Below are 22,045 nucleotides of genomic sequence, written 5' to 3'. Positions count from 1 at the left end.
AGTGATAAGGTAAACTGTGATTGGAATTCAAAGCCTAAAACGTAGAGAAAAAAACTTCAATATGGGTCTGAATCTAATCATTCTAGACTATTAAAAGTAACAGTAGACAGAGATAGTGACTTCAATTAGCTACCTAAAGATAATATTTCTTTTTCAAAAGCCAAGATTTTTCTTTTCTGTAGATATCCTGTTCATTTAGGGTAGTTTTGTGTAACTGATGAAACACCACAAAAAGCGACAATGTGTCTAAACTGAATTAGAATGTTCTTAAAAGTTGAGCTTGATTGAGGAAAATCACAAATAAAAAGTAATAAATCTTTAGATAAAATAGTCCCGACACAACAGAAACGTAAGTATGAGAAGTTTGAATAAATCAATATAATTTACACATGTAAATTGGTGTAACATAACCTCCACATTAACAAAATGAAGTCCTAACTTTAGCACACGAAGAAACTGGTTACAAAATAGTATATCTTAACAGCTAGCAATTACTTAACCCAGCATTCCTTCAGAATAATAGTTAATAGTGCATGTATAAAGGAGTTAAAATTGATTTAAACCACTTGGATGAAAAACTTCCATAATGACTTCCAAAGAAATAAGTTTCTGTTGATGGACTTCTGTCATTGCACTCCACTAAATCAATTCACATCAGCAAGCAGTACATGGATAATGACTGAGACCTAACATAAAATTCTGTATGTATTTAAGATCTGTATTAGCTCTGTGTATGAATCGATCTGGTAAACATGTAGGGGCTTCTCTGTTCCGTATTACTGAACTACATGTTGAAATTTGTATTTTGATAGAATCTGAACAACCAGTAGAAGCTGATATTGTTTTGGTGAGCTCTTCAAAGAGGAGGCCATATGGTCTCCTTCCATTTTGCAGCATGCCCAGCACAGCACAGCATAAAGGGCTGCTGTTGTGCCTCTGCATATAGTTAGGAATGAGATGATTTCTCCTGTTCTCCTGTCTCCTGTTCAATTTCTCTTATAGATCCAGAGCTCCATATGAGATGTGCCCAGTGTGAGTCTGAATAGGAGAGGACGCAGTGGTGACAAAAAGTGATCTCTGTATTTTCTTGATCTTTGGCAGGAATTAGATGGGATGATGCTTAATATATCTTCTGTTGCCTATGGATTCAAAGACATTTTATAGCAACTGATAAAGTTATGGAAATAGTTACATGAATACAGATATATGGACATATATGGGTATAATTGTGTCCTGGATGGAAATGATTATAGCTTGGACAGTGGTGAGAGCATGACTATAAAGCAGAATGTCTCTCCTCTCCTCTCCTCTCCTCTCCTCTCCTCTCCTCTCCTCTCCTCTCCTCTCCTCTCCTCTCCTCTCCTCTCCTCTCCTCTCCTCTCCTCTCCTCTCCTCTCCTCTCCTCTCCTCTCCTCTCCTCTCCTCTCCTCTCCTCTCCTCTCCTCTCCTCTCCTCTCCTCTCCTCTCCTCTCCTCTCCTCTCCTCTCCTCTCCTCTCCTCTCCTCTCCTCTCCTCTCCTCTCCTCTCCTCTCCTCTCCTCTCCTCTCCTCTCCTCTCCTCTCCTCTCCTCTCCTCTCCTCTCCTCTCCTCTCCTCTCCTCTCCTCTCCTCCCAAGTATGGCCTGCTGTTATCATATCAGTATGTTTTGATTTCTAAGACATAATATTGCTGTAAATAGTGCTACAAGCAGATCAAACCTTGACTTGATTAACTTGACATTCAAATTTGTCACTCTACTACCTAATGGACTGCCTACATTTACAGAGCAACTGCAATGTGAATACATATGCATGTGTTCCTGGTGTGCCTCAGCTGTAAATAAAGGTATTACTAAATGCTGTAAAAGTCTCTTAAGGACAGATTGCAACAATCCTAGAGAACCCTGTCAAACACTATACAGTCAGAGGGAAACGTGAAGTGTCTTTGTTTGACTGCATTTGGGACATGGCAATACTTTTGTGGGTTGATTGGACAAAATGTCAACTCACATTCTGATTCCTGTCTCTCAGTTAAGACAGCTAAATCACCTATACTCCAGTGAGCATGCAGCATTGAAATAAGAGAGAACACAGTTTACATGGATTAATCATCTATCTCTTTATTTTAGCTACAAACTTAAAAATATTGCTTTCTATTTTTTCACAGGTCTAGCTTTCTTTACAGTCAATATGAAGATGCACAGTAAATGCAATCTGCTGCTCTGGAAGAAACACCAAGAACATAAAGAGAATGGGATAATAGCTAGAGGGCTCCATATGTTGATGACAAGGTATGGTATAGTGAGAAAGAGATAGGATTAGAATTGTTCTAAGTACCTATGCACCTCATATAATACTATGAAGGAAATAACATTTTCTAAATATGCAGCACTGTGCCAAAAGTGCAGGTGAAAAATATTTACTTGAGCACAGACAGATGGGAAACTGAAGTAAAGACAGCATTGGAGATATGCACTTTTGTAATTTGAGATTATTAAAAAGCTCCTAGCAAAGCTCCTGAAGGGCCCAGTTCCAAACACCACCACAGAACAGATTGTACCACCAATAAAGGGATAAAGGCAAGATCCCATGCAAAAAAGCACTGCAACCCATTAGCAGACTTGCTTCCACTAATCAAAAGAAATGAAATTGTATGCAAAGATGAGTGGCATTGTATGTTGGGATGGCTACTATTTGCTTGAACTTAGTTATTTTTCTCAAAAGAAAAGTTCAGAACAGAAAAAAAGGAAATAAACTTAATTGTTGCTCCTTTATGAGCTGTTTGGTGCTGTGCTTTTAGTGTATAGGGCATTGATGGCAAATAAAAAATATTTCAAAAGGCTGCAGCAGTGAGGTAAGATTTATCTGGGCAGTCAGGACTGCTCTGAATTTCAATTGACATCAGTACAAGAAATATTTGGAGATGATTATTCCTGGGCTGGTCTATGGTTGTATGTCAGCTCTAGTGTGAATATACTCCAGTTGTGTGTATGAGCTGAGATGTGATTATCCATTTAATTCCTAAATATATCAGACTACACTCTAAGATGGAGCTGTCACTCAATGGTTAGGTAAAATACTGTCTCCTACTCAAACTAGTTTAAAAAGCCATATGTTGTTACATTTGTTTTGGCTTTTTAAAATGTGGAAACGGGAAATGAGGTGCAGAGGTGCTTTGGTGAGCAGATGCTCTGGTAAGACAAATGTTAAATGCATCAACTAAATTAGCAAGTTGCTGAACTTTTGATAAAAATTAATAAAAATCCACTTTTTTTCCCAACCAAGGCTTGTCACATATAGTAGTGCTTTTTCTACACCAAATTGTCATTGTCTCTGAGTGGAACCTACCTGAATGAAAATAGGGAAAAATCAGGTGAGAACTGGATGTTGTTTGAACAACTGTGACACATGATATCCTGCCCTAAGAAATCATTATAATTCAACACAATAGTAATGTTGGTACTTGAGTGCACCTGAATTCAGTCCATCAAAAAAGGCTTCTGCCTATTCTGAGTTTTTAAGTCACGCCATCCTTCAGCTTAATGATCCTTTAATATCAGGCTGCCACTCTGCTGAAAATCCTAGAAGTTAAGTACTTACATATACATGGGCTGTAGCTGTAAATGAGATGTCTTCTGTGGACCTTGATAGCCATAAGAGTCAAATCCACCTATGAAATCAACTGAAAGGGGAGAAATTGCTTTCATTAGCAACACCTTTTCAGAACTGATAGGCACTGTCATTCAATAACCACACAGTAGACAGATTATTTTTGACAGGTCCTCTAATAATCTATTAATATTAGACCAGCTAATCGGGAAGATACAGAAAAACAGTAAGGAAAGGCCCCTTTTCCCTCTTTACTTTTAAAATCAATTCAATTTAAAAACAGTAAAGGATTTATAACAGCCATCTTTCCACCAGAAATAACCACACACCCCTCTTTTTCAAGTAGACCACCTCACTAATACAAAACAACATGCTATTCAGACATTACAAATGCTGAAAACCATTTATTTATTGGCATGAATGCATTGCTTCTGACTGTGATTACTGTGTCTGGCTTGCTGTCATACCATGGCTCAGTAGAGGATATAGAGGAGGGAGTGCATTGATCCAACTCTGTCTGAGAGACAGAAGTTTCTCTGATTCTCTGCTTTGACATTTGGGTTGAAATGCATGAACAGAATTGGAACAATTTATCTGAGCTTCAGAGATGAAACTTCACAGATGTAAGGAAACCTGCATTTCTCTCAAGATGCTGAAGGTCTGTAAGAATGTTGTAGGGTGGGAATTATTTATTAATTCACACAATTGCCAGTTCCTGATGGCCTTCTTATGTTTGCTTTAAACAATTTCCAGGAAAATTCAATCTCATCTGAGCCCAAGACCCCTATTTCTCCTCTAAAACTCTTTCTTTGCACAGGTAAAAGGGTGCCCTTTGCTTCTTTTGTCCCAGGAGACTCAACTATTGGCTTATAGGGGTTATTTGGGGGCAGTTCTCGCCCCTGAAATAATGTCTCTTACATCACAGGTCTGAATTGGACTTTACTTTGATATGAAAGGGCAAAGAGTTCAGGTATGGAAGTGCATTTTTCACATCTGGTCACTGCTACTGACAGACTGGCTCTGTGTACATTATAGCAAAAAAGAAAAAAAAAAAAAAAAGAAAGGGTTATTTGACAGACAACGACTTCTTTCTTGTGGATCTACAGTAACAAACAACAAAAAAGTAAATTTACCTGGTTTGAGAACCTCCACAGTGGTTGGACTCTTTAATGCTTGCATTTATAAAGTTGTTTTAATACTAAGGTACCCCTCAGTGCCACACTTAGTCACACTAATCAATACTGTTTCACCCAATCCAGATATGTGACCAAAAAATCAAATTCTTGTGCCCCTCCATCCACCATTTACTCTGCAAGCAAAGAGCTACAAAACACTGGCTGGGTACAGTATGTCTCCATTGCAGCTGCACACATGTTGAATCTGTCATCAAGTCATTCTTTGCAGGCAAGAATGGCCCCTGCATAAATAATTCAGCCAGCTCTGTGCTCTGTGGCAGCATTATGTGTATTCCTATCCCAGAAAGATGTGCTACTAAATTAATCCCTGACATCTCTAATGAAGGAGGTTCTATAGCCTCTCTGTGTTGCTTTTCCCTGTGCCTAACTTCCAAATGTCTATTTTAAACATAATTTCCTGCAAATTAACTACTTATCTACATTTTAGCCTTTTCTCCCTATGGATATGAAGAAAAATGAGACTTTTTTTTCCCCTCTTACAGCTGCTTTTAAGCCTTTTTAAAAGGTATTTCATGCTATCCTTTGTTTTCAGGTTTATACAAACCTAGTTATTTAAAATTTTTCTCAGAGCACATGTTTTCCAAACTTCTACATTTTGAAGCCTGAAGATCCTTCCTCAGTTTACTTATGTTTTTCTTAAAGTGGAGTACACAAATCAGGACTAACTGGGACAACTGCCATACAGTCATTACCTGAAATAATTCAGTAAGTTTTCAGGTTTTGTGTGTTTGGTTGGGTTTTTTTCTCTTGTTTTTGTTGTTCTTCTTTTGTGTCATTTGGGTTTTGTTTCCATTTTTTTTTTTCAACAGCATCCTACAAACGTTTAATAATCAGCTATTTATTTTTTGTTTTGACACTAACTGTAGCCTAGCCAAGAAGTCTATATTTTATTTGAAAATGATTAATTCTTCCCCACAGGAGTTCTTTTACACTTGTCTGTACTTAATTTCACCTTCTTGATTTCAAGCCACTTCTTAAGATTATTTTGACTTCTAATCCTATCTTCACAAGTGCTTGTACCCTTCCCAGTCTAATCTTAATTTTTTACACGTGTTCTCTCATCTATCCTCATTGTTGTTTATAAAAATAATGAAGAATTATTTCCCTAGCCGAGGTCCCAGTGGGATCCCATCTGAAATGTCCCATCTGCTTTGCAACTACATTTCAAATAGTTTTAAACAATTCTGCACTCAACCTATGCTGACTGCACCTGGAAAATACTTCCCAAAACTTCTTACAAACCTTTATAGTGTCAAAATCTTGCTAAGATCAAGAAAAATGCCATTTTGTTGCTTTCTACTTAATCAATGTCTGTAACCATGAGAATACCTTTATCAAAATGTGAACGTCTTTGGGAGTATACTAAGTTTACAGGCAGAAAATGAAGGATATTTTTTAGTGAAGTGCTAGGCTGGGAGGAAACCCCTGCCTCCCCAGTTCAAATACAAAGATTGCAGAAAAAAAAAATGGATGTATGTTCGCTGCAGGTATGGTTTGTTGTTTGCTTGCCCAATTTTTCTTTTTTTTTTTTTTTTGTTATTCTTGATCCCTGACAACACAAGTCAGAAAATACCTGTGCTGGATCAAGCACCTCACTGTGCATGCCACCCATGCCAATTTAGGGGTATTGCTTATACTCACTTGTCCAGCTTTGCATTTCTTTTGTACTTTCCTAGAACTTTTTTCAAGCAACTTGTAAAACATTGTTAGTAGGCTGCAGGCATAGACTCTCTGCTTTGCAGCTGTGGGGCAAAAGGTTGTCTTCAAGGTTGTTTTCAGAAAGCTAAACCAATGTGTTAAGAAAATGATTTCTTTGAGCAAAATGATTTTGTGTGAGCATGAGGGAAAGATGCATGCTGAGTATCTCTTTGTGCATTGTGGCTTTGCCCTGTTGTACAGAGCAAGCAGAGAGTTAATAAACCAGATTGCCAAGTGACAAACAAAGCAAGGTCGTAGAGACATTTCTGTGCTCAGCTCACTATGGAAGTTCCCATGTGTGTAACCAAATGATGGCAGGGCAGAGCACTACCATGACCTCACTGGAGACATACAGTGGCTTCTTACAGCAACAACAAGCTTTGCAGGGTAGGTGGAGGGAGGTAATAAAAAGCAAACTCCAACACAAAAGGATTTCATCAATTTGTTTGTAGCAAGGTTTCTTCATGGCAGCTGCTTCTCAGCACTGCAAACCCTGTGGTGTCCAGACTGCTCTAAAAGCTCCCTGTGGGCTCTGAGCTAGTTTCTTAAAGCATACAGCAGGCTGCCCTTTCTGCAGGCATTTTACCCTGGCTGTGCCTGAAAGGTCACTAAAGTGTTGTACAACTGATGCATTCCTGGCAGCCATAACATCAGATGAATAAAACAAGGCTCATTAGCTGGATCAGTAGAGGCTTCCATCCTTAGCCTCACACATCAAACACTTTTCTGACTATTCTATCTGACATTCATCTTACATGTTACTGTTATGACAAGAGGCTCATGTTATGTTTCACTTTAGTAAAAGCACACATGAACATACAAACATAATCCCATTCCTTTTGTGGGGGGTTGACCCTGGATGAACATCAGCTGTCCACCAAAGCCACTCTGTTGCTCCCCTCCTCAGCTGAACAGGAGAGAGAAAACATAACAAAAGGTTCATGGGTCCAGACAGAGACAGGGAGAGATCACTCAGCAATTACCATCACAGGCAAAATAGCCTTGAATTATTATGAAAGAAGAGCAGGATAATGAGAAATAGAGCCAAATATTAAACCTTCTTCCCAGGCTCAACTCCTGATTCTCTCAGTGATATAAGGGGATGAGGAATGGGGGTTGTGGCCAGTACATCACATGTCCCTCTGCTGTTCCTTTCTCCTCAGGGGGAGGACTCCTTACATGCTTCCTCTGCTCCAATGTGGGGTCCTTCATTTGGGACACAGTCCTCCACAAACTTCTCAAATGTGAATTCTTCCCACAGGCTACAATTCTTCATGAACTGCTCCAGTAGGTCCCTTCCTTGGGGCTCAGTCCTTCAGGAACAGCCTGCTCCAGCTCCTCAGGATCACAAGTTGTGCCAGCAAACCTGCTCTGCTGTGGGCTCCTCTCTCCATGGTCCATAGCCCTGCCAGGAGCCAGCACAGGCTGTCACAGGGTCACAGCCTCCTCTGGGCCCTGCTCTGCTGTGGGCTCCTCTCTCATGGTCCATAGCCCTGCCAGGAGCCAGCACAGGCTGTCACAGGGTCACAGCCTCCTCTGGGCCCTGCTCTGCTGTGGGCTCCTCTCTCATGGTCCATTGCCCTGCCAGGAGCCAGCACAGGCTCCCACAGGGTCACAGCCTCCTCTGGGCCCTGCTCTGCCCTGGGTGCTCCATGGGCTGCGGGTGGGTCTCTGCTCCCCATGGACCCGCTGGGCTGCAGGGGCACAGCTGCCTCCTCTGCTCTGCACCAGGGGCTGCAGGGATCTCTGATCCGTGCCTGCAGCACCTCCTCATCCTTCACTCACCTTGGGGTCTGCAGAGTTGTTGCTCCCACTCTCATTTCACTCTTCAACTGAAGTTGTGCAGTTTTTTTCCCTCTCTTAAATCTGTTATCCCAGGCCAAGCCTTGGTCTAACAGTAGATCTATCTTGGAGCTGCCTGGAATTGGTTCTAGCAGAAGCCACAGGAGAAGCTTCTAGCAGCTCTTCACAGAACACACTCCTGAAACCTCCTCAAAACCTGGCCATGTAAACCCACCTTTGAAATACTGTGTGCTGAAATTTTTATTTTCCTAGCTGGACTCGAATACGATAATAGCAAACTACTTATCTGTAAAATGTGTTAAAAAAATTCAGATTATTTTCTTCTTTTGCTTGTGTTAAGGGTCTTGTCAGACATATGACTGTTACAAGTGTAACACAGGACATATGGCTCAAAGTAGGGATATATTTTCTATCAATAAGCACCCTCAGGAATGTGAAGTTTCAGCCTCTCCATATGGTCAGAGTCCCCACTGTTTCTGCTGTACATTGGTACATGATGAGAGGCATAAATAGGTTTCTCATTTTTCATTTCTGGAAGTCTGCGGTATATAGAAGGACCATTAAAATGCAATGCATAAAAAAGACCCCATTAGCATGGATTTGATATGCAAGAAAGTTCACAGTGAGAAAAAAGCTGTTGAAATCAACAGATGGACAAAGAGAAAGGATTGAGTATAGAATAAAAGCAACATCTTCCTATAGGAAGCAAAAAGATTCTTACAAGGAATCAGAAAAGTAAACACTATTCTACTTTTAGAGATTTTCCTCTGTAAGATATAAATACAGAAGCACAAAGATCCAGGTCCTCCAATAAATATGTTGGTAACTCCAGTGATGTCTATGAAGGAATGCTAATTGACATTAGCTCAGGATCTAACCCAAAGAATTGCTTAGGGCATATATCTATAGAAATGTGACTGACACTCTGAATTTCCTTGCATTTTAATAAGCATGCAAAAGCCAATGCAGACTTAGATATGAAAAGATATAGAGTTTAAGAATGGGGACAAAGGTGAATGGCTTTATCTGCAGACAAAAGGAAAAGGAAAGATTCGAAAATACTCAACTTGGCCAAGCTGGGACTTGCAGCACAGATGACATCCTGACTCCTTTCAAACCCTCTTCTTCATTCTTTAGCTACCACTGTTTGTTTTGCTGATTCTCTCATCCCTAACCTTGGTGCATGAGGACCTGCCTCTCACTGGGGTGAATATACTGTCAGCACTCAAACCTGTCTTCACCATCACATCCGTTTCCTGCCCATGGCTCCTTCTTTAAAAGTGAAAATCTATTTGTTAGTAATGCTGTATTAAGAGTGACTTCTCTACTAATTCCTCTCTTTTCCCTCACTTCATCTCCCATATGGATTAGTTTGTCTCCTCTGGCTCTGTTAGTTCTATCCCAGAGACCCCCACCATCTCCTCATCTGCTTCACTCCTGTCACCTTCAGTCATTTCTCTGCACTTCAACTGCCCCATTTTTTGTGCAAATTGATAAAGTAACACTCCTTTCTTCAGCTTGACAGCCTTCTTTACTCATTTTACTATTAATTTCCCCTTCTCTCTTACTACAGTAATAAGAATTTTGTTCCATAAACCTTCTGCTTGTCCCAGTGACACTCTTGATATCTTTTTAATTTTACTTTATTGTATTTTTTTTTTTCATTTTCTCCCCCCCAAAAATACATGTAAATATTTTTAATTTAAAAAAAATAAAGGAACTCCATCCTTATCTCTACTTGTCCCAGTCTTCTCCCTTGAACTGTCCTGGATGATTCCAAGCAGTCTCTGGAGCCACTTTTCTCAATTTCTTTACAAGATTTTCTTCCATCTTGTATTTTGTACTTTGCATGCAGCTGGAACCTCAGTCAGATCACCTCTTCCTATTCAAATTTAGGCCCATACTGTCCTCTCTGTGGCCATCCAGACACCTTCCATGCACTTGTTGGTCTCTTTTCCCTGAAACTTTTGCCTTGCTGGGCTCCTTTTTCTCTTCTGCTGGTGCTCACCCTCCTCCTATCATCATCATCTCCTTTCTTGGGGGTTCTCTCTCCATCATGTCCCTGGGTCCAATGAGCAGTAACCTCTGCATTTTATTTTCCTCCACCTCCTGGTCAGGATGATTCCACTCACAAACACAAATTCTGCTGTTGTCAGTGCTCTGAAGTGTCACAGATTACCTGGCTCCTGCTCACTCTTCTTCTCCTATACAAATTTAAATCCCAGTTTCTCTGTGATGTTTACCCATGGATAATTAAACATCAGTTCCAGTTCTGCATGGCTAAAACCAGAACTCTTAGCTGCTCCTTTCTAACCTTCTCTGCTGTCTTTCATTGTGAACTTGTGTCCTCAAGTCCGTCTATCACTTGAGGGTAAAAGTTTGGTGTCAACTTTGGTGTGAGCTGTGCAGGATTTAATTTCTGAAGATTTTTTTTGCATAGTGAAGCAGAAGAAGACTCTTCTGCCTGTTGACACAGTTGTAACATTTACCCAGGGCTCTCAGTGTCATATATGACAATTGTTCTTTTTTATTTTTGAACTCACCAAATGTGGACTTAAGCTGTAGCACTTACCTTCTTGTCTAGGTTACTTTTCTTTACATCCTTCTACTGATTTAACCTTCTGTATTACATCAAGCATACACTGAATTTTCTTACACTTAAAGCCTTTTGTAGAGACTTGGAATCAATCTCTCTTCCTTTCAGGACTGAAAGCTAAATTCTGCCCCCATGTCACCAGCTTGACCTCCATATTTGTCAAATTTCCAAACATTTGTCTTTCCTTACGAGAATGTCTTTACAAACAGTTATCTCATTCTTTCCCCTAAAACACTTCTTTGCTCTTTGACAATAATTAGGCTGCCCATGCCCTTACTTTCCTGTTTACTTCAATAAATAATATCTGCTCATGGTTTCTTTGTGCTCACTTTCTGCCTGTACCCATCAGTTGCCTGTTGTCTAATATGCAGATTGCAAGCTCCAAGAAACAGGGCTGGTGTTCACATTTGTACAGTGCTTGGCATTATGGGAGTCCTTAAATATATTAGTGAGTCTACTAAAATAATATAAAACCCCTAGAATTACCCATTACAAAGATGATACCTTTTAAGAAAGAGCTAATGACCACAGAAGTGTATGTGCATGTGCACATGGATGCTCCTTGCAAGTGCATGTCATGGCTGGACATATTTCCTATGTGGTATAGCAGAGAGACAACATGTGCTGTTCATATCCTACATTTAAGTCCTGTGAGGTCTTAAATTTATATTCACTCTCTCCAGAGGCCAAAGACTTGGCTCTCTGGACTCAGGCTTTCAAAGTGCTGCAATTGAGCTTCACTGCCACAGCAAGGGATGTCCCTGCAGGTGCAGCTGGAAGGAAGGAGAGATGGCAAGCAAACTACAGCTAATAACATTACTGAAAGTGCTACTGGTGCAGAAGTGAGTACGTCAGGCGAGAGAGAGAGCTGTGCATAAATAGCAGCAGCTAAAAACTGGCCAAATTGAGAAAAAATATAAATGGAGTGGCATAAAATTAAGTTTGGTTTTAAGGACCTTGGAAATGACATACGGGGCAAAAATATAAAAGAACATATGGGGACACCTTTGCTCTTGCAGTTTTGCCAGTATCCTGCTACCCAGTTCTCCATTTGGTGAAGACACTTCCAACCAATTCAGTGCTGCTGCCTTTTTATGCTGTGAGCATGGTCTGGTGGCTGTTCCACAATACAGCACACAGGAGGAGGTTTGCTTGAATGTGATCTCCATAAAGCTTGTTTACAATGGTAATCAAACATTATTGGTCTTTGTGCTGAGTACACAGTGATTTAGGCGTGAACCACAGCAGAGCCAAACACCAGGGAAGCATGGGGAAGGGGACATCTGCCAGCACATGAGGCTGTGCCCTTCCTGCTGTCACAGGAGGATTCAGAAATGGCATAAGAACTTGGATATGAGGTCCAGTTCTTGTGGTGTAATGAGCATTGTTTCTGCCAAGCAGTCAGTAATGAAGGGCCTGTGAGTGTTCTCAGCTCAGCCATTTGCAAGGTGAATATAAAACCTCAGATTTTTAAACTGTAACCTCATGGCATTTCTGAGCTCTACAATGGCCAATGGAGCTGCAAAGGGAAGACCTTTCATAAATTTTCATGGAGTTTCTCAGCTCAGATTTTGCTCCACTGCCACTATTATCATGCTGTTTGTATAAATCAAAATTATTCAGTAATTTTTTGCTTCACAGGGCCTTGTCCACTACTTTATTCTCCACTTATCATGTTGTTGGTATAAGGAAGCATCTTCTTCTGTCTCTGTTTCTGCTGATCCCCTGGCTTAGTCTTTGATCAGCCTTTCTGAGACAAGATGCAAGTCTGGGGAGGTACGCAAGTTTGTGAAGTCTAATAGGCATGATCTGGTGTTTCTGCCCCTACAGAAATACAGGCAGGGATCTCTGCCTGCTGCTCCCTAAAATTAGGGAGCAGCAGGTATGCAGATAATGCTCTCCAGGTGAATCCAGCTCATGGTTGTACCCAGCAGAAAATACCAAGATGAATGGTGCTGTGGGTCCAGAAATTAGACAAGTCACAATTTGTCTCAGGTTCCCAGGTGGAGAAGGTATCTGGTTGGTAGCAGAATCTTGGACTGTGACATGAGGAAGACCATGCTCTGGAGCAAGGCCTCTGCAAGGCAGGGCTGGCCAACAGTGGGAACCATGTTGAGAGGATGGGAACCAAGGTCCTTGCTGAGCAGAAAGGAGCCAGGATGAAATTAGTCAAGAATAAACAAGCAAAGGCTGGGAGGCATGGCCGTGTCTTCAGTAGCTGAAGGCAGAAACTGGGACCAGGGATAAGGCAGCAGGAATAAGGACCAAAGGGCAGGAGGAAACAACAGGAGCATGGGTGCAGCAATGAGAAATACTGGACTGAAATGTTCAGCACTGCCTTTTATACTGACAAGTACAGCAAGCCACCTGTCAGCCTGTACACCTGGAAATAGGGCTGCTGCCTGACCTCTGCAAGGCTTTGCAAGGATTGTCTCCAAACTTGCAGTGGGGCTTGTCTGATGCTCTGTAAAGAAAGAATCTGTAAAAGACCTTCACTCAGCTAAGAGAGCAAGAGAACGATAATAAGCTAAGAGAACAATAATAGTCTGAACAAGATATTATTTTTCTAAACCGGACAATTGCTGAGTAATGGTCATTTGCTTTCAAATTTTCATTCCCAAGTGCTGAACCAAAAAAAAAAAAAAAAAAAAAATCTAGCCATGCAATATTGTTTTTGACTGACAAATCATTTTAAGAACTAAATGTGTGGTAGACTGAATTATTGTATAAGTTATCAAATGAGTCATTAGGAAAAATTGTTCTTAGACAGATCACTGCTAGGGGCAAGTAATAACAAGAAGAAAAACTAAAAAAGGAGGAGAAAGAAAATGCCTGGGGCAGTGGCCTCCAAGTGTGACTGCCACACTAATAAATTAGAAAAAGAGTCATTAGTAGGTGCAACAAAGTGGAGAATTAAGGCCCAAATCTATGAAAGTTAACAATCCAATGCTAATGAAGACCTATCTAGATATTTGGAAGGAAAAGCAATAAGGAAAACTTTAACAGGAGTCATGCTGATAAAAATAATTTGTTCATGGCATGTAGGAAACTGCAAGGAGCTCACTCTGACTGTCACAGCAGGAAGGACAGTGAGGCTGTGGGCAGGTGTCCTTCTCAGGGCCACTGGAAGTAATTAGTCTGGTCCACCCACAGCAGCTCATCACCTTTCCTCTCGAAGAGACTGCTATCTGTCAGGCTGGAGGGAACTTGGATGGCCAGGACCTGCCATGCTCCACCCACTAATTTTGGCTGAAACCCTAAGAAGGCAGCCAGCTGCCCTCAAAGGTGGGACACCAGGGTGGGGAGCAGCCCCACATGGACACCTGCAGGTTGTTCCTCTTTGGGATCCAAGCTGCCTCTCTGCCTCAGGGATGAAGGAGGAGATGCTCCCCATTGGATGCTCCCCATCTCCTTTCAAAGACAGCCCTCCATGTTCAGTGCAAATGGCAGGAAAGGACTGATGTTGAAATGGAGTCTTTCACCAGCATCAGAACAAAACATGCCTGAATGTATTTTTCATGCAATTTTCAGCTTGTGGGGAGTTTCAGATTTTGCTATTTTTTTCCTGATTTTGAATATGAGCTTTTTCTATTTTCAGTGTCAAAACATTTCTATGTCCAGGAAGACCACACCCTATTCAGCTGCATCAACAACCAGAGCATCTCTTCAAATGATCTGCAGCCTTTTTTTCAGAACCATCCCTAGTTACTACCTCCTTTCTGCTACCAGCTTGACACAACTGCCTGGGACATTGTTTCATGGTCTGAGTGCCTTTGTGCTCCTGTCCTGAAACAAATCATTAATGATGAGTAATATTTTCATAATGGTTTGGTAGGAAATGTATCTTTCTTCAACAAAACAGATGTTAGCAGTTCATTCCCTTTTGACATGTGCGGATCTGTTTCCAACTTCTGCAATGTCATTCTTGAACAGATAAAAATTGTGTGGTCTCTAGTTCAAAATAATTATGCAAGGTAAATATATTTTTCTGGCTGTTAAAATGCCTTGATTTTATTAAACAGTATTGCATTGTGATCAGCTGCTGCATGTTACTTCCTTCAAGCTTTATATTATGTTATTTAGACATTTTTAAACTTGGGGTTGACAATCCCCACAGGAGGTGGTGATGGATGCAAGGGGAGTGGCAGGGAAGACAAGCGAGGGAGAAAAGAAATTATCATAGATGAAGCCAGCAATGCCACCATTTTCCCTTGTGTGATTTTATTTATATATTTGTTTCATACCACAACCCTGTCTCCTAGGGATTCCTTGAACATCAACTTCATTAGTTACGAAGGTAGCAATCCATAACCAATTTTCTTTTCATGTCAAGCTTGTTCATGTATAAACCCAGCCCTTTTGTTGGAAACATTTGCAATTAATCCCACAAACAAAGAAAATGCAAATCATGCAGTCTACCCTAAGCAACCCTTCTGACTCAAGGCCCTGACCACCATCTATTATACACTAAAATGAATTGAAATTCCCACTTTGAGTCTAACCTAATTTTCTAGTGATAATAGGCATGGATTCCCAGAAGCATTCTATGCATCTAGATAGTAACATCCTAATTTCCCTTCCTGGTAAATGTTTTAAATAAGATTTTAGCACCAAAGGAAATTAACCTTTAAATTAATTGTAATTATAAAATGCCATCACTGATTTTGTCTTCAGACTAATTACTAGCTATTATTTAAACAAACTGCACCTCCTCAGAGCTTTTAAGTTTGTTTCTCTCTGCAGTGCTGTGCCAAATGATGACAGAGCAGGCTGTGCTATGTCTGCCAAGCCCTGTGACACCTTGGACTGCTCGGGTCTATTTGCATCTCAAAGGTAGCTGGTTTCACTTGTCATATCTTCCTGCCATAAACGTGTTCCCCTGTGCTTCAGCCTCGCTCTCTGCAGCTCAGACATTTTCAGCCTGTGCCATGGAAGCAGCGAGCACAGCCCAGGGGACAAAGATTGCCTGTGCTCTGTGCTGAGGAGAATGAGATGCTCAACACCAGCCTTCTGCTCTGTGAGGGGCCCCCTCCAAGACAGGACATGACTGGAAATAATAACACAGGAACCAGCTATTGATGTGTGCAAAAGATGGATGTTGTACAGGCGTCTCAGGGAATTTCCTAAGTGTTCCTGGTGGCACCATGGCTCTCCAAGGCAGCTGTCCTTAGGATGACAAACATGAAGTAGCACCTTGGGATTTCAAATGCTTCTCTCCCTCCACACTTCTATCAGCATCCTGACAGCCAAAGGCATCCCATTTTCCTCCCTCTGGTTTTCTTAGTTCATGTAGCAGTCACCACACTCAATGAAACAAGTAAATGGAAAAAGCTTCTAATTCAGCTGCAGGCTGTAAATTGAAGAGTGCAGCTGAGAAAAAACAAGCTGAAGCTTCAAATTTGTAGCATATTCTTTGCACTGCCGTTCACAATGACCTGTTCAACAGTTTGGAGAACAAATGTGTTTTAAATATTGGCTTTTATTTGTTCCTGTTATTATTTGTTGCTGTGCTGGCTCTGCGGGCTCTCTAGGCTGTCCTTAGCACCAGCCAAACAAGTTAGAGCAGTGATACCCCTGTCATGAGAGGGAAGCCCACCACAGACAGGGCAGATTGCTCTTTGGAGTCACATCCCTGCCTCCAATGACTGTGGTGAACATCTTGATTGTCCCTTTAAGCTGCAGGCCTGCTTACATGTGGCTGTAGGAGTGTGAGATGGATGCCACCTGTGACAGCCTGGGAAAGGTGAATATGGAATCACTGGTGTTTTCCAGAGAGAGACTCAGGATGTACTATAGAAATGGTAGGTCCAAAACTAACAAAGTGTATAGCTGAGGTATCAGATCTCCTTCTCTCAGCAAGCTGTTTCATAAAACCTTTCTGGGTTCAAACATAGTTGGACACTTTCAGGAAGAAAAGACCACTTTGGGAAATGAAATACAGCTAGTCCTCTCAAGGCTAAGGATGTCCACAAACAGCAAATTACTGTCAAGAATTTCTGGGAACCACACACTTGGGATGGAAACAAAGAAGCAGAATTAATACTCGAATGTTTGCTACCAGTTTCTCTTTGTTTTAGAGATTTTTTGAAGCAGGGATGGAAGCTGAGGTATTATTTCTCTGTTAGGTCTCGCTAAGCAGATTGTGCAAAGCATTTGGCACAGAAATAAAGCAATACCTGAGCATATTCTGCACTTCAATAGTGCCTTTCATCCCAGAAGCTCAAAGTTATGAAGCAACACGCCTGTGAGTTTGTCCCTGTCATTATTTCCCATTTTAAATATGGGAAACAGAAGTATGGAGAGGTTAAACAACCTGCCCAAAGGTGGAAGGCTGCCTGTAACAGAGATAAAAAGCAAATGTTTTTCTATCTATTCCATATGCATGTTAAAACTTCACATCTCTCACATATAATGAATTTAATATCATCTTTTAAAAGAAAATCTTTGAAATCACTTTTGTACTTCTGAGGTCAGGCCTAGGATCCCAGAGTAAATTATTGTTTGGCACCAAGTTTATTGGCACATAATACTGTATTGCTCACCAGAAGACATTTCCTATCTAGGGTATTGCTGTCTTGCTGAATATTTTCAGTAATTCAAATGGAATCTTTAATCCAAATTTTAATTGGAGGAGGAGGAGTGAAATAATTTTAAAGGGTTATATAGAGCTTTACTTCTGTGCCAGAACATCCCCAATAGCAGAGTTCCACGCAATACACAGTAAAAATCTTCCAGACAAAGTTGCAATTTCTTTTGCAGTTTAGCTGGAAACAATGCCAGGAGAAAAGAAGACAGTGTATGTGCAGGTTGGATCTCTGTTAGCATTAGATGGTGCAAAGGTTGTACCTCATGGTACACAAGGGAACATTCAGAGGGGCTGTGTTTGTTCTCTGATTGCCTTGCCATTGCCTAATAGCCAGTAAATGCTATTTCTGCTCCCTCTCTGGGTCAGCAAGAGAGCCTTCTAGGTTAGGATTTTACTCTGAGACATGGACTAAATTAGAGATTTTCTCCTAGCTGGGCTTCATTCCTAGTCTAAGCTGTCCCTCTAATAACAAGCAAATCTCCTTACCCTCAACAGAACCTGCAAGGTGAGTGCAGAATTTCCATTTCAGTAACCCAGGTTTTTTTCTTAATTGCTTAGAGATAAAAAGCCCTGGGAGGATGCTGCTTGACTACTTATATTCCAGTGTTTTCCACAAAATGTCTATATAGTTAATGAAGTTTTCAGAAATGCATTGAATTTTCTTTTAGTAAGGCAGTAGCAGCTTATATAGCAGGGAGCCAAATTGCTAGTAAGCAAATGCACATTAAATGAACATTTCTATGTTATTAAAAATAATGTTTGGCCTTTGAAAAATGCAGGCCTAACATGATTTTGTGAGAAAAATGAGGAACTCCAATAAGTTCACAGTCATTGAATGCCTCCAAGTTATGGCTGTTGCTGACATTTTCATGTTTTATTTTTAATTGCTGCAGCTAATAATGCTAATGAGGTATGAATGGCAATGGCTTAGGCATTCCAATGGCAGTGGTGGAGAGGAGAGCTTGGAGCTGGCAGCTGTGCTGCTGGGCTCCCATCCTCCTTTGTCTTTCACAGAAAAAGACCTGAGGCACTCCAGCCTTCAGAGTTCCTCATTCCTATGCAGCCACAGGGAAAATGTTTGGGAGTGGCAGAGCTCCACTGAGAAGCATCCATGGAAAAGTGCTCTTGTCTGCCCCTTGGACATGGGTGCTGCAGTTTGGTGCACTCGGTGTCAGAGCCCTTCTGGGACTGTAGCAGGGGAGAAAACAACTTCCTCTTTAATCCTTAGTGCAGAATTAACCCAAAGCACATTGTTCTTATGAAAGGTAGCACAGACTTGAGCTTTGATTTAAGGGGCCTGCAGCTGGATTTATTTGGTGTGTGAGTAATTAAAACCTCTAGACTTGCTGATTCAGTCCTAGTTATGACCATGATTTGATCACTGTATTGTTCCATTCCTAATCCTCTAGTGAGGTTAGAGCAGATTAATCTTAGTGAAATGTTTGCTTAATTCTACCCTAACTCATTTGTTCTCTTAATAAAATCTGCATAAAGAATGGAGAAATAGTAATTCTTTCAGCTTGTTCCAATTACTCTGAAAGCAAAGCTAATTCAGCTGAAGCAGCTTAAGAGCAACTTGACTGTGTTTCTACAGTTGAGGCTCTGTGCCAACAGAAGATGAGACAGCTTCTGCACTCCTGAGCAGTGTCAATATCTTCATCTGGTTAAAATCTGGAACATGCCCATGTTTGGCTCTTGGACACTGCATGGCTTTTTCTCCAGTCTCATGCTTGGCTGCTCAGTACTGCCAGGTTCAATGTTTCTGCCTCTTTTGCTTCTCTTTCGGACTGCTGTTGTTCCCATGGCCCATTAGCAAAGCAGAAGAAATGGAATTGAGTGTTTGGGTGTTCACTTTGTCCATTGTGAAAAGCAAAAGACTTCTGTCTCATCAGAAAGGACTTGTGGCTAAATGACACTTCAGTATGAGCCAATATGTTTACCCTTATGGTCTCTCTATTTGCCTGTAAGGCATCCCATTTTTATAGTGATCCTGAAAGCCAGAGATCTAGATTTCTCCTGTGATGTCTGTGGATACAGAGGTGGGTAAGAAGACCCACCCAGACTACTTTGGTGCTGGGAAAGCAGGGTAGTGAGGTGGTTGCTTTCTGGTGACTGTTTTTACCAGAGGATCTTTCACAGCTGACACTTTGCTAGCACACAGAGAACACCAGCTGCCAAACTTCTTTGAAACAGAAGCCTGGCCTCAGTCCTTATCAGGTGTGGATTTTAGGCAGGGGTTGGGGGTAGCACAGTGAAGATTTTTTCTCCTATGCCAGATGCTCAGCAGCTCAGGAGGGAGTACACCATGAGTAGGAGTGGCACCTTCATCCCTCTGTCACAGAGTTTGCTCCACAGCAACATGAAGGGGTGAGGAACTGGAAAAGTGGAAGAAGAGCCTATAGAAAGAGAAAAACCCCTAGGAGACCTGGAGCTATCTCAGATCAAAGACTTCATACAGGAAGCTCTAGTAATGAATCTGGGACATAGTCCTCTTTTCCTGAAAGGTTTTCTCCTTAGCATTCACTTGGTCTGTATGAGATGACCTCATCTGTGATTATATGGAGCAAGTCAAGCTTAGGCATCTCCCTCTGGAGTACAAACACTAAACAACATGAGATCCATAAGGGATACACCTCTCATAAGAGCACAATAGATGGATGTGTTGCCAAAAGGGGTGGAAAAGGTGAGAAAATGTATCTAAGAAAATAAAATAATTTTAAATTAAACCTCAGCAGGGCCAGACTGCAGGCCCAGGCTGTCACAGTGAACACTTGGTACATGGCAGAGTGGATATCTGAGCAGAGAGAGAACTAGAATCATTCTTACTTGTTACTTCATGAGGCTTCTCAATAAAAACTAAAGCTGTTTTAATTTTATGATACCTTGAGGGGTCAGATCCAATCTGAGCATTATTAAACTGTTGGCAGAACTCAGCCACAGAAGTTCTCTTTCTCTTTTTTGCCAGCCAAGCTTCCAAACCTCAGCAGAGGGAAAGCTGCAGCACCTGAGCTTCTGCTGGCTTCATTGCACTGGGTGGGGATTCACCTTGGTGCCTCAGAGAGGTGCTGGCAGATGGGTGAGATGCTCTTTGACTGGACAAGGAGACCTGGCTGGAGTGTATGAACAAAGTAATAATGAAATCTAAATTACAAAAACAATGACAAAATAGTCAAGGTGATGGCAAGAAAATGTTCAAAGAAGCATGACAATCTGTGGCTGCTGAACAACAGGGAGCTCTTGCTACAGAGAGAAGAAAACAATACCATATTGGCCATGGCACTTTGCTGCCAGGAATGCCACTTTATCAACCATGGGAGAAATCTCTCAACTGTGCTCTGACTTCTGTGCTTGATTGGTGAGCCAAGTCTTAGGTCCCTTCCTCGCTTTTTACTTATATCATGCCCTAAAGCATTACAGAATAGTGAAAAAATATTTAAAACCCTTAGAAGAGAGGGCAGAACAGTATTGAATGGGATTTCATTTTGAGGGACAAGGAATAACTCTCCTCCAGCTCTGTGGATAATGGATGCACTTAATGGGAAAGCAGGAGAAAGTACATATGACTGGGTACTTTCCTAAACAGAAATGTCTGTGTGAGACATTCCTCTGCTCCACACAGCTGTCCCAAACCCTTTGTACTCTTTATACCTTCCTCACTTGCACAGAAACACAAAGACAACTGAAATGAGCATAGTCAAAACGACCTCCAAAGTGTGGTGGTTTGATTTCATCATTAAATCTCCCCTTGATGGCTCACAGTCACACTGTATTGCCAATAGATTATAGGGTTGGAGCTATTTTCCACGCAGGAGAACACACAAAGGAACCCCTGCCAGCCCTAGCAGTGCTCTCAATCAAATAAAAACCCTTTTGCTTCCTGTTGCAGAGCTCTCCCTAGGATTCATGTATATTATATCAAAGTTACATGCAGTTCTGATACTTGTTTCTAAAGTGCTTTAGTATGAATCCCAAGATGTACTGAAAAGCTGCAATGGTCCTTTAAAAAAAAATCCAGGTTGGAGTAGAGGGAAAAAAAGGAAATGGCTTGATTCTACAGCATGCAATAAGAGCAAATTTTGCTGGACAGGATTCTATTGATACAAATAAGCAGAAGAAACACAAACCTACATCTATATGAAATCATTTCACTTCATGTAATTGTACCCTGGGAGCAGCAGGAGCAAAGAAGAGCTCTACTGTTTCACCTCTCATAAATGAACGTCCTGCAATGATCTGAAGCTATTTTTATGCTAGAAGTACTTTTGCAAGACAACATACATGCCAACACAAAATAACTCCAGTTGTAAGCAATTACTTTGAAAATAGTTAATAACAGCCTGGAGCAAGGAAAAAAATCTTGTGTTTACTACTTAGAAGTTTTTTTGTTTTGTTTTGTTTTGTTTTTTTTAAACAAACTTGTTTTGTGTCTTAAGCTAAATTGTGAGATAAAGAGTTGCAATGATCTTCCCAGAAGAAAGGTGTATGTAATTATAAATCAGTATTTCATGACTCTTTTGTCTCTCAGACATTGCCAGATTTTAGACCAAGAAGGATGGACAGAAATCTTGATCTGGCTACA

The 22,045-nt window shown here is 41.1% G+C and overlaps 1 protein-coding gene across 1 annotated transcript in view; it reads right to left on the bottom strand.

The window, feature by feature from the left end:
* Window positions 1-22,045, bottom strand: part of NKAIN2 (sodium/potassium transporting ATPase interacting 2) — a 506,767-nt gene that overhangs the window by 4,614 nt on the left and 480,108 nt on the right. Inside the window, exon 6 of the mRNA XM_056488624.1 lies at window positions 3,579-3,660. Within this exon, the coding sequence (XP_056344599.1) occupies window positions 3,579-3,660 (82 nt within the window). The remainder of the gene's footprint in view (window positions 1-3,578; window positions 3,661-22,045) is intronic.

This window comes from Oenanthe melanoleuca, chromosome 3 (genome assembly GCF_029582105.1).
Source record: "Oenanthe melanoleuca isolate GR-GAL-2019-014 chromosome 3, OMel1.0, whole genome shotgun sequence".
In the NCBI taxonomy this organism is placed as follows: domain Eukaryota; kingdom Metazoa; phylum Chordata; class Aves; order Passeriformes; family Muscicapidae; genus Oenanthe; species Oenanthe melanoleuca.
This window is presented reverse-complemented; position numbering and strand designations above follow the sequence as displayed.